Raw genomic sequence first — 13230 nt, 5'->3', positions numbered from 1 at the left:
AGCTTGGTGCCATCTGCAAACTCACTGCTGCTGAACTCTATCTCCTGCTCCAGAGCATCAATAAAGACATGGGACAGGACTGTGCCCAGCACTGGTCCCTGGGGCACACCACCAGTGCCAGCTGCCAGCTAGATGTGGCACCATTCCCCACCACTCTCTGGCCCCTGCCCTCCATCCAGTTCTTGCCCCATACCAGAGTGAATCTGTCCAAGCCAGGAGCTGCCAGCTTGGCCAGGAGCTGCTTGTGGCAGACACTGTCAAAGGCTTTGCTGCACTCCAGGTAGACTCCATCCACAGCCTGCCCTGCATTCACCAAGCTTAAATCCATCTCCTCTCATCCTATCACAGGTGGACTGAGAAGTTCAAGCCCTCTGCAAAGCAAAGCCTGTGGGCAGTGGCAATTCTACTCACCAGTAAGAGTGTGATGTAGGTAAAGCCAGCAGCAGTGGTGACCAGGATGGGGATGGACCAATCGCTCCAGTACCCCATTTGGTTATAGAAAAACCTGGAACAGAAGCATGGAGGGGAGATGAAGAAGAGATTCAACCCCACTGGGATCAAAAACCCCCACATTTTAGAGAGTGGGGCTGGCTGTTCCCACTGCTGAGATGACAGCCAGGCAGCAAAAAGGAGAAGGGAGGCTGAAAGCAAAGCCCAGTGCTTGGGAAATTAACTCTGCAAAGAGAAATTCTCTCCAGCACTGCAACTGTGTAATGTTGGGGGGAGGAATAATTAAATCATAGAGGTCCAGAGCTTGAGTTTGCCCAAAAATATTCCCTGCAAAATATCTCCACATGTGGTGGTGTTTGCCTAAAGAACAGATCCAACTGAACCCAGCACAGAAGCACTCAGGTTGGCAAAGCCTCTCAGGATCACCAAGTCCAGCCCAGAGCCCTGCTCTGCAAGGCTCAACCTAAACCAAAGCCCCAAGCACCACATCCAAACCACTTCTGAACACACCCAGGGCTGGGGACTCCACCACCTCCCTGCCCAGCCCATCCCAGTGCCACTCTTGCTGGGAAAACATTTTCCCTCCTCTCCAGCCTAAACCTCCCCAGTGGCAGCTTGAGGCCATTCCCTCTTGTCCTGGCACTCATTCCCTGGCACAAGAGACCAGCACCAACCTCTCCACAACCTCCTTGCAGGTAGCTGCAGCCAGCCAGGAGCTCTGCCCTCAGCCTCCTCATCCTCACACTACCCAGCCCCAGCTCCTTCAGCCTCTCCTCAGCAGATGTCCTCTGCAGGCCCTTCCCCAGCTTCCCTGCCCTGCTCTGCCCTGGCTCCAGCATCTCCACATCCCTCTTGCCTTGAGGTGCCCATAACTGAACTGAATTGTCTACTAGAGCTGCCCTGATGCCAAGGAGGACAAAGGAATGGAGTGGGTACTCTCCAGGCACTTCACTCCTCATATGATCTTCCCCAGCTTTGTTGCCCTTCTCTTGAGATGCTCCAGTCCCCCTGCTATGGCAAAGAGGGTTCAGAGAATCACACAATCAAGCAGGCTGGAAGACAGCTCCAAGCTCATCCTGTCCAACCTAGCACCCAGCCCTGCCCAGTCAACCAGACCATGGCACTAAGTGCCCCAGCCAGGCTTGGCTTCAACACCTTCAGCCACAGCCACTCCACCACCTCCCTGGGCAGCCCATTCCAGTGCCAATCACTCTCTCTGGGAACAACTTGCTGAAACTAGATGGGCAATTTCAGGTCCTTGCCAATTCACCCCATTCTATGAAGATGGTCATGGGGTGGATGATGCATCAGGACTGCTCACCCAAAGCCCAGGAGAAGCACAAGCCCTGGAGAGCTGCACCTGGATGCTGTGACCTCTTGTGCTCCTCTGCACAATGATGGGATGAAGCCCAGCCTGGTTTACCAGTCTCAGGATGGAGTCCTGCCAAAGAGGAACAACTCAGGACACCTGTGAGCAAAGGCTCCAGAGAGCTGAGACAGACATCAATCAGTGTATTAAAGGATCCCACAACACTGAGACATGGAGCTTCTTGGGAGGTGGTAGAGTCACCATCCCTGGAGGTGTTGCAGCCAAGCCTGGCTGAGGCACTTAGTGCCATGGTCTGGTTGGTTGGGCAGGGCTGGTTGCTAGGTTGGGCTGGCTGAGCTTGGAGCTCTCTTCCACCTGCTTGATAATGTGGTTGGGCAGGGCTGGGTGCTAGGTTGGGCTGGCTGAGCTTGGAGCTCTCTTCCAACCTGCTTGATTCTGTGGTTGGGCAGGGCTGGGTGCTAGGTTGGGCTGGCTGAGCTTGGAGCTCTCTTCCAACCTGCTTGATTCTGTGATTGGGCAGGGCTGGTTGCTAGGTTGGGCTGGCTGAGCTTGGAGCTCTCTTCCAACCTGCTTGATTCTGTGATTCTAAGGCTGTTTTTTGACCTTGCCCTTGGTCTTGCTGAACCTCCTGAGCTTGGCTTGTGCCCACCTCTGCAGCCTGTGCAGGTCCCTCTGGCTGCCATCCCTGCCCTCCAGCCTGGCTGCTGCAGCACACAGCTCGGTGTCTACTGCAGCTATAAACTGCAAGAAGCTGCAGAGCTTCAAAACACCCTTAAAAAAAACAAACCATGAAGAGAAAAAAGTTGCCCTAACTAATCAAGAGCAGTGGGGATGGTTGCAGCCCTTCAGAGGCAAAACCTCACACTCCTGGGAGCAGACAGCTGATGTCATGAAGTCAGTAAGCACTCAAGTTGAGCACCTAAAGCAGGTGAGTTATTTAAGGGCTCAGCTACCCCCTGTGTCTTCTGACACAGTTCACAAACCACCTTTGACATGAAGATGATGTCAAAGCAATTTGGTTAGAAGACAGCCCAAGGTACTGTCAACAGCTCTTAAGGGGCTGCAGAGACAGCCAAAAGGGAGAATCATTTCCAGCACGGAGGGAGAGATGGCAACACCACAGCCCCCCAGACTCCCCCCACTGCATCTCACTGCAAAGACTGGCAGCAGCTCCATGCAGCCTTGCAAAGGGTTGCACAGCCATGTTTGCTTCAGGGGGAGTTTTGGGCACAGAAGCATAGAATCAGTCAGGGCTGGAAGGGAACTCAAGGATCAGCCAGCTCCAATCTCCCTGCCATGGGCAGGGACACCTCACACTAGAGCAGGTTGCTCACAGCCTGGGCTTAAACATCCAGGGATGAGGCTGCCACCACTTCCCTGGGCAACCTGTGCCAGTGTCTCAGCATCCTCATGAAGAACTACTTAACATCCAATCTGAATCTTCCCTCCTCTAACTTGGACCATCCCCCCCACTCCTATCACTCCCTCACACCCTACAAAGTCCCTCCCCAGCTTTCCTGTAGCCCCCTTCACACACTGCAAGGCCACAAGAAGGTCTCCTCAGAGCTTTCTCCTCTCCAGCCTGCACAGCCCCAACTCTCTCAGCCTGGCCTCACAGCAGAGCAGCTCCAGCCCTCTGCTCACCCTCATGGTCCTTCTCTGGACACCTTCCAGCACCTCCACATCTTTCTTTACCTGTGTCTTGTGTTAAGTTGAGGCCAAATTGCTCATTCACTTCCAAAAGCAGTCAGCCAGAAGCAAACAAGCAAGCAAGGAACAACCACAAAGCTCCTGGATGATTTCAGCACCATCTTTGTTCTCTTGTGCTGTTCATCAATGCTGATGAAGCTGTGCAGGCTGAGTGCCCAGAGGCTGCAGCCAGGCTCTGCTGGGTGATGCCCAATGCCAAGGGGCACTGGGGGGAAGTTGAGGCATAGGAAGTTCCATGGAAGCATGAGGAGGATTTTTTTCCCTGTGAGGGTGCCAGAAGCCTGGCACAGGCTGCCCAGGGGGGCTGTGGAGTCTCCCTCTCTGGAGGTATTGCTGAGCTGCCTGCATGTGTTCCTCTGTGATCTGGCATAGGTGATGCTGCTGTGGCAGGGGGCTTGGACTGGAGGAGCTTTGGGGGTCCCTCCCAGCCCCTGACACTCTGTGATTCACCATGGTGGGTGCCTACCCCAACCTCTATTCCAGCCACACCCTGGAGATGAGGACACATTAATTAACATCCACTCATACTGCCAGGCAGAAGCAGGTCTCTTTCTTTAGGTCTGGAGAAAAGAATCACAGAGCATCAGGGGTTGGAAGGGACCTCCAGAGATCATCAAGTCCAACTCCCCTGCCAAAGCAGGATGCCCTAGGAAAAGGCTGAGAGGAGATCTGATCAATGCATGCAAATACCTGATGGGTGGGTGTCAAGAGGAAGGGGCCAGGCTCTTCTCAGTGGCACCCAGTAATAGGACAAAGGATAATGGACAGAAGGTAAAACACAGAAGGTTCCACCTCAACAGGAGGAGAAACTTCTTTACAGTGAGGGTGACACAGCCCTGGAGCAGGCTGCCCAGAGAGGTTGTGGAGTCTCCTTCTCTGAAGACTTTCCAACCCCACCTGGATGCATTCCTGTGTGGCCTGTCCAAGGGGATCCTTCTTTGGCAGGGGGAGGGTTGGACCTGATGCTCTCAAACCCTGACATTCTGTGCTTCTGCCTCCCTTCCCACATCACTTTCCCTTTACTGTCCCCATCTGAAGGACCCAAATGCATCCAATCCAGGACAAAGAGCAAGTGAAGGTGCAGGGCTCAATGCTTGGACTCAAGGACCTCGAAGGGTCTTTTCCAATCAAAAGGATTCCAGGATGGCAGCCAAATATGTCCCCCAGCAACAGTTCAACTCTACTCACCAGTTGATTTCATTGTAGTCATTGTGAACTTCCCACCAGAAGTAAAACCAGACCAGGGTCAGGAAGAAGGATGAGGTGAGGATGAGGAACCAGAGGCGCTCCCACTGGGGATGGAAAGAGAAGAGAGGGTTAATACTGCCCTGATTCAAGGCCAAGTGTCCCAGCGAGTCCTACCTCTCATCTAGAAGCTGCTGAGGTGGGATGGGCTACTTGCCAAGGCTAGCAGCTGGACTCAGTGATCACAGAATCATAGAACCAAGCAGGTTAGAAGAGAGCTCCAAGCTCCTGCAGCCCAACCTAGCACCCAGCCCTGCCCAACCAACCAGACCATGGCACTAAGTGCCCCAGCCAGCCTTGGCTGCAACACCTCCAGCCACAGCCACTCCACCACCTCCCTGGGCAGCCCATTCCAGTGCCAATCACTCTCTCTGCCAGGAACTTCCTCCTCACATCCAGCCCAGACCTGCCCTGGCACAGCTTCAGACTCTGGCCCCTTCTGCTCTTGCTGCTTGCCTGGCACCAGAGCCCAACCCCACCTGGCTACAGCCTCCCTGCAGGCAGCTGCAGGCAGCAATCAGCTCTGCCCTGAGCCTCCTCTGCTGCAGGCTGCACACCCCCAGCTCCCTCAGCCTCTCCTCACAGGGCTCTGCTCCAGGCCCCTCCCCAGCCTTGCTGCCCTGCTCTCAACACCTTCCAGCACCTCAGCAGCTCTCTGCAATTCAGGAGCCCACAGCTGGACTCCAGGGGTGGCCTGAGCAGTGCTGAGCACAGGGGCACAAGAACCTCCCTTGTCCTGCTGCCCACACTGCTCCTCAGCCAGCCCAGGATGCCATTGGCTCTGCTGCCCACCTGGGCACTGCTGCCTCAGCTTCAGCTCCTCTCTCCCACCACCCCCAGGGCCCTCTCTGCCTGCCTGCTCTCAGCCACTCTGGCCCCAGCCTGCAGTGCTGCTTGGGGTTGTTGTGGCCAAAGTGCAGAACCTGCCCTTGGCCTTGTTCAGTCTCATCCCCTTGGCCTCTGCCCACCCATGCAGCCTGGCCAGGTCCCTCTGCAGGGCTCTGCTACCCTCCAGCAGCTCCACACTGCTCCTAGCTTGGTGCCATCTGCAAACTCACTGCCGCTGGACTCAACCCCCTGCTCCAGATCATCAGTACTCAATCCCCTGCTCCAGATCATCTCCAAACTTGCTGAGCAGACTCTGTCCCTTCATCCAAGCCACTGATCCTTGAGGTCCCTTCCAACCCTGGTAGCTGCATGAGTATCTACCCCAGCCCCACAATGCCCAACAGCCTTCTCCATCAAGGCTGCAAGGCGAAGAACCTCCTCCACACCAACCACCTCTGCACAGCCAAACCAAAGCCTTTCCAAACCAGAAGTTTCAGCTTGAAATCCACCCCTGGACCATCTGGATTACATCAACATCCAAACCCAAATCCACTCAACACCTTCACTCCATCCCCTTAAATTTTCCCTGGGGGAAGCTATTTTTAACCCTTTTACAAGACCAAATCCATTTCCTTCTGGATGCCTTCCAGTCTGCAGCTCTCTCCCAGCTCTCAAGCCTCCTATCTTTACTTTCCCTTCCCATTTGGGTCTAACACTTCCTTGCATCTCCCAGCAACACTGCTGGAGTGGTTAACCAGGCAGCTTTTCTTTTGCAAGTGAAGTTTAAAGCATTTCAAGTGCTGAGGACCAACATCACTTCCAAAAAACACCTAAACCTTCCAGCTCTTTAAAGGTCATTATGGGATAGTCCTGGCCTGTACTCATGACACTGATTTGCTAAACCAGCCAAGGAAAACATTTCAGAGCAGAGTTTGGCCTCGTTTTCTTTTCCCCTCCTATACATTATTTTCCTCCTCATTTACATGCAAGGAGCTTAGCTTCTGTCAAGCTCCTCCAAAAGCTATTTTGGGCCTGTCCTTGATGCTGAACTTGCCAGAGCCATTTCTTTTGCTGGCTGGCCTTGTGAAAATCCACTTGCAATCTTCTAAGGGCTGCCAGACTTCAGGGAGCTCAAGCATGCTTCTGGGTGGGCTTTCAGGAGGACAGGGACCATCTTCAGCAACCTAATCTGGGGTGGAAAGTGTAGGTTTGCAAACCAGCTTTGCCCAGAGAGGGGTAAGAAGTCTCATCCCTCAAATCGTTCCAGGTTAGGGTTGTTAGGGGCATAGAGCATCCTCCTCTAGTTGAAGACAACCCTGCTGACTGCAAGAGTCATAGAATCAGGCAGGTTGGAGGAGAGCTCCAAGCTCAGCCAGTCCAACCTAGCACCCAGCCCTGCCCAATCACAGAATCAGGCAGGTTGGCAGAGAGCTCCAGGCTCAGCCAGCCCAACCTAGCATCCAGCCCTGCCCAATCACAGAATCAGGCAGGTTGGAGGAGAGCTCCAAGCTCAGCCAGTCCAACCTAGCACCCAGCCCTGCCCAATCATAGAATCAAGCAGGTGGGAAGAGAGCTCCAAGCTCAGCCAGCCCAGCCTAGCACCCAGCCCTGCCCAACCAACCAGATCATGGCACTAAGTGCCCCAGCCAGGCTTGGCTGCAACACCTCCAGCCACAGCCACTCCACCACCTCCCTGGGCAGCCCACTGCAGTGCCAATCACTCTCTCTGCCAACAACTTCCTCCTCACAGCCAGCCCAAGGGGCACTGGGGGGAAGTTGAGGCATAGGAAGTTCCATGGAAACACGAGGAGGAATTTTTCCCCTGTGAGGCTGCCAGAAGCCTGGCACAGGCTGCCCAGGGGGGCTGTGGAGTCTCCCTCTGTGGAGATATTCAAACCTCACCTGGATGTGTTCCTGTGTGACCTTCTCCAGGTGATGCTGCTCTGGCAGGGGATGAGCTTTTGAGGTCCTTCCCAGCCCTTGACCTTCTGTGATTCATTTAGGTTGGAAAAGACCTTTAAGACCATGAAGCCCCCAGGGTGTTGGATTTGGAAAGGCAACTGTTTGAAGAAGGAGGAGGCTATAAAAAATGACCTATTTAAAAGGAGGAACAGGATCTCTGAGCAGGTTTTGGCAGAAGAAACCTCAGTTTAGGCTCAAAGTAGCAAGGAGACCTGGAAGGAGCTTGCTCTGCCAATAACTTTTAATGACCTGTGATTTCCTGCTGCAGCTGAAATCAAAAGGCCAAGAGGAATGCAGGGTTGAAAGGCAGCTCAGTTCATCCCCTCTGCTGAAAGAATGCATTGAGCAAAGGTTTTTATGCTCAGGTTCAAAGCCAGAGAGCAAGGAAATGAGTTGAAGTTGTTCTATCCATTTCAAGGGGTTCCTCTGCTTTTGGCTGCCCTGCAGCCTCCTCTCTTCCAGGCTGGATTTCTGGGATGGAGCAGGCATTTATCCATCCATGGGAGGTGTCCAGGGGAGAGCCACGAGGATGAGCAGAGAGCTGGAGCTGCACCCTCACAGGGAAAAAAATCCTCCTCATGCTTCCATGGAATTTCCTATGCCTCAACTGCCCCCCAGTGCCCCTTGGGCTGGCATTGGGCATCACCCAGCAGAGCCTGGCTGCAGCCTCTGGGCACTCACCCTGCACAGCTTCATCAGCACTGATGAACAGCACAAGAGAACAAAGATGGTGCTGAAATCATCTACCAGCTTCTGCCTGGCAGTATGAGTGGATGTTAATTAATGTGTCCTCATCTCCAGGGTGTGGCTGGAATAGAGGTTGGGGTAGGCACCCACCATGGTGAATCACAGAGGGTCAGGGGCTGGAAGGGACACCCAAAGCTCCTCCAGTCCAAGCCTCCTGACACAGCAGCATCACCTAGAGCACATCACACAGCAACACATGCAGGCAGCTCAGCAATACCTCCAGAGAGGGAGACTCCACAGCCCCCCTGGGCAGCCTGTGCCAGGCTTCTGGCAACCTCACAGGAAAAAATTCCTCCTCATGCTTCCATGGAACTTCCTATGCCTCAACTTCCCCCCAGTGCCCCTTGGACTGGCATTGGGCATCACCCAGCAGAGTCTGGCTGCAGCCTCTGGGCACTCACCCTGCACACTTTCATCAGCAGCAATGAGGGCAGCCCTCAGTCTCCTCCTGTCCAAGCTCCAAGCCTGAGCTCCCTCAGGCTCTCCTCCTAAGGAAGCTCTTCCACTGCCTCCATCACCTTTGTGGCTCTGTGCCTGACATTCTCAAGCACTTCCCTGAACTCCTTCTTGACCTGAGTGGGCCCAGAACTGGACACAACATTCCAGATGCAGCCTCACCAGGAGAGAGTTGAAAGGGGGAGGAGAGTTAATGAGTTAAGATGATTTTTCCACTTCACCTGCTGGTAGGATCCATGTCCTTGGCAGAGGTTTTTGTGGTCAGAAACATTAAGCCTGTTTGGAATAAATAGCATCAGCTGCTGGGGGAGAAAAAAGAACAACCAAAAACCCAGGGGAGGAAAAAAATAGCAAATGTATGAATAGCTACCCTGGACAAGAATAATTCTCTCTGCATTATGTGAGGTTGGAGTGGGTCTCCCTGTAGTCAACCAGAGCTTGGCTCCAAGCAAAGGTTTCCATTAAGTGACCTAAATCTGTTCTGGAGGAAGCTGAGCCTCTCCTGTTGGATAGAATCAGAGAATCAGGCAGGTGGGAAGAGAGCTCCAAGCTCAGCCAGCCCAGCCTAGCACCCAGCCCTGCCCAACCAACCAGACCATGGCACTAAGTGCCCCAGCCAGGCTTGGCTGCAACACCTCCAGCCACAGCCACTCCACCACCTCCCTGGGCAGCCCATTCCAGTGCCAATCACTCTCTCTGCCAGGAACTTCCTCCTCACATCCAGCCCAGACCTGCCCTGGCACAGCTTCAGACTCTGGCCCCTTCTGCTCTTGCTGCTTGCCTGGCAGCAGAGCCCAACCCCACCTGGCTACAGCCTCCCTGCAGGCAGCTGCAGGCAGCAATCAGCTCTGCCCTGAGCCTCCTCTGCTGCAGGCTGCACACCCCCAGCTCCCTCAGCCTCTCCTCACAGGGCTCTGCTCCAGGCCCCAGCCAGGCTTGTCTTGAACACCTCCAGGGATGGCAACTCCATCACCTTCCTGGGCAGCCCATTCCAATGCCAATCACTCTCTCTGCCAACAACTTCCTAACTCAGAGAGTGATTGGTATTGGAATGGGCTGCCCAAGGAGATGGTGGAGTTGTTGTCCCACTTAGTGCCATGGTCTGGTTGGTTGGACAGGGCTGGGTGCTAGGTTGGACTGGATGAGGCACTTAGTGCCATGGTCTGGTTGAGTGCCCAGGGCTGGGTGCTAGGTTGGATTGGATGAGCTTGGAGGTCTCTTCCAACCTGCTTGATTCTATGTTGAGGCTAGAGACAAGTGGCAGGGATGGACCTTGGTGTCTTATCACAGAATTGTCAGGGCTGGAAGAGACCTCAAAGGTCATCCAGTTCCAACCCCCTGCCATGGGCAGGGACATTTCACACTAGAGCAGGTTGCTCACAGCCACATCCAGCCTGGCCTGAAACACCTCCAGGGATGAGGCTTCTCCCTGGGAAACCTGCTCCTCAGGGTCTCAGCACCCTCATGCTGAAGAACCTCTTCTAATGTCTAACCTCAATCCTCCCCTCCTCTAGCCTGGATCTGTTCCCCCTAGTCCTATCACTACCCAACATCCTTAAAAGTCCCTCAACAGCTGTCCTGTAGCTCAACTCAAAAGTCAGCTGTGTTTTGAAGTGCTTTAAATCCATCCTCAGTAACTACTCTCTACCTCAAGAGCAAAGACAAGAGATGGACTGAACGTGGAGCATCACTATCATTCAGCTGTGTTTTGAGGGAGTTAAATCCATCCTCAATAGCTACTCTCTACCTCAAGAGCAAATCCAAGAGCTGGCCTCAACCTGGAGCACCACCAGCACTCAGCTGTGCTTTATGGGGGTTAAATCCACCCTCAATAACTACTCTCAAGAGCAAAGACAAGAGCTGGCCTCAACCTGGAGCATCACCATTGCTCAATTGTGTTTTGAGGGGGTTTAAATTCACCCTCAATAGCTACTCTCTACCTCAAGAGCAAAGACAAGAGCTGGACTCAACCTGGAGCATCACCATTGCTCAACTGTGTTTTGAGGGGGTTAAATTCACCCTCAATAGCTACTCTCAAGAGCAAATCCAAGAGCTGGACTCAACCTGGAGCACCACCAGCACTAAGCAGTGCTTTGAGGGGGTTCAATCCACCCTCAATAACTACTCTCTACCCCAAGAGCAAAGACAAGAGCTGGCCTCAACCTGGAGCATCACCATTGCTCAATTGTGTTTTGAGGGGTTTAAATTCACCCTCAATAGCTACTCTCTACCTCAAGAGCAAATCCAAGAGCTGGCCTCAACCTGGAGCACCACCAGCACTCAACTGTGTTTTGAGGTAGTTTAAATCCATCCTCAGCAACTACTCTCAACTCCAAGAGCAAATCCAAGAGCTGGCCTCAACCTGGAACACTACCAGCACTCAGCTGTGTTTTGAGGGGGGTTAAATTCACCCTCAATAGTTATTCTCAAGAGCAAATCCAAGAGCTGGCCTCAACCTGGAGCACCACCAGCACTAAGCAGTGCTTTGAGGGGGTTCAATCCACCCTCAATAACTACTCTCTACCCCAAGAGCAAATCCAAGAGCTGGCCTCAACCTGGAGCACCACCAGCACTAAGCAGTGCTTTGAGGGAGTTTCAATCCACCCTCAATAACTACTCTCAAGAGCAAAGAGAAGAGCTGGACTCAACCTGGAGCACCACCAGCACTCAGCTGTGCTTTGAGGTGCTTTAAATTCACCCTCAATAGCTACTCTCTACCTCAAGAGCAATGACAAGAGCTGAACTCAACCTGGAGCACCACCAGCACTCAGCTGTGCTTTGAGGGGGTTTCAATTCACCCCCAGCTCCAAGGAAGAGCTGACTAACAAGCCTCTACTCCTCTCTTCTCTGCCATTCTCCAGCACCAACCTCCTGCAGGCATTTATCAGCAGCAGCTTAAGGGGGATAAAAGGAGACAGGCTGCCATTTACCCAGAGCACACAGAAGACAAATTGCTGGCCTGGTTCTTCCTTTCCTCATTACCCAACTGGACCTCAGTGAGCACAAAAAAAAACCTTCTTCAAGCAAGTTATTAAATCAGCTCTGAAGATGAAGGATGTCTGCACCCATCAGAAGCAGGACCCAAGGGGAAACAAGAGCAAAGATCATGTTAATGTCTTGGCTGCACTCCCTGGCTGGGAGCCTCTGAGGCATAGGGCAAAGGCTGGCTGTGGCCAGGGTGGGCATCAGTGCCTGGTGCAGCCCTACTCCACCTTGCCATGGGCATAGACAGCCCTTGGTCAACATCAGCCCCCATGGAAGGCATGGACTGGAGGTTAGGAACTGGACTCCAGTATCTGGAGAAGGCTACAACTACCTGAAGGGAGGCTGGAGCCAGGTGGGGTTGGGCTCTGCTGCAGGCAAGCAGCAACAGAAGAAGGGGACACAGCCTCAAGCTGTGCCAGGGGAGGTCTGGGCTGGATGTTAGGAGGAAGTTCAGAAGGCTACAACACCCTGCAGGGAGGCTGTAGCTAGCTGGGGTTGGGCTCTGCTGCAAGCAAGCAGCAACAGAAGAAGGGGACACAGCCTCAAGTTGTGCCACTAAGAATCATGGCATCATAGAATGGTTTAGCTTGGAAGGGACCTCAAAGATCATCCAGTTCCAACTCCCTGCCATAGGCAGTGGTCAAACACTACCCCAGTCCACCCAAAGAGGTGGTAGCTGCTCCAACCCTTGGAAACATTCCAGTTCAGGTTGTCTGGGGGGTTTGAGCAGCCTGATCTAGTTGAAGATCCAGTTCAAAGCCTGGCTGAGGCACTTAGTGCCATGGTCTGGTTGACTGGATAGGGCTGGGGGATGGGTTGGACTGGCTGAGCCTGGAGGGCTCTTCCAACCTGCTTGATTCTATGACTCTAAGGTGTCCCTGATGACTGCAGGGGACTTGGACTGGATGACCTTTAAGTGTCCCTTCCAATCCAAGCCATTGTGTGATAGGAAGGCTCCATCTGTCAGTGCAACCAATCTGAGCCAGATTGGCCACTTCATAAAGGCTGCAGAGGTCTGAGCTGATTCCCTGCTCAGAAGAGGCCATCTACAAATACATAAATGGGAAATAAAAGGAAGAAATCAGATCTGGCAGACAAAAGGTCTGAAATAAGAAGGCAGGAAGGAAAAACCAACAGGTTCCTGCTGTTGTGGTTGTTGAGGCTTCAGCAGCTAACCAGATAGAATCATAGAATTGCCTCCTAGAGTCACAGAATCAGGCAGGGCTGGAAGGGAGCACAAGGAGCAGCCAGTGCCAACCCCTGCCATGCCCAGGGACACCCTACCCTAGAGCAGGCTGCACACAGCCTCAGCCAGCCTGGCCTCAAACACCTCCAGCCATGGGGCCTCAACCACCTCCCTGGGCAACCCAGTCCAGCCTCTCACCACTCTCCTGCTCAACAACTTCCTCCTCACCTCCAGCCTTACTCTCCCCACCTCCACCTTTGCTCCAGTCCCCCCACTCCTGCCACTCCCTCACAGCCTCCAAAGTCCCTCCCCAGCTTTTTTGGAGCCCCCT

The 13230-nt window shown here is 53.6% G+C and overlaps 1 protein-coding gene across 3 annotated transcripts in view; it reads right to left on the bottom strand.

Moving 5' to 3' along the window:
- The window catches only part of GDPD5 (glycerophosphodiester phosphodiesterase domain containing 5), a 145039-nt gene that overhangs the window by 43129 nt on the left and 88680 nt on the right, over positions 1 to 13230 (bottom strand). For all 3 annotated transcript variants that reach the window (XM_064144207.1, XM_064144208.1, XM_064144206.1), the window contains exons 3-4: positions 4679 to 4782; positions 412 to 505 (exon numbers count right to left, since the gene is read on the bottom strand). In XM_064144207.1, the coding sequence (XP_064000277.1) occupies positions 412 to 505; positions 4679 to 4782 (198 nt within the window). The remainder of the gene's footprint in view (positions 1 to 411; positions 506 to 4678; positions 4783 to 13230) is intronic.

Source organism: Pogoniulus pusillus, chromosome 6 (genome assembly GCF_015220805.1).
Source record: "Pogoniulus pusillus isolate bPogPus1 chromosome 6, bPogPus1.pri, whole genome shotgun sequence".
NCBI classification, from domain to species: Eukaryota; Metazoa; Chordata; class Aves; order Piciformes; family Lybiidae; genus Pogoniulus; species Pogoniulus pusillus.
This window is presented reverse-complemented; position numbering and strand designations above follow the sequence as displayed.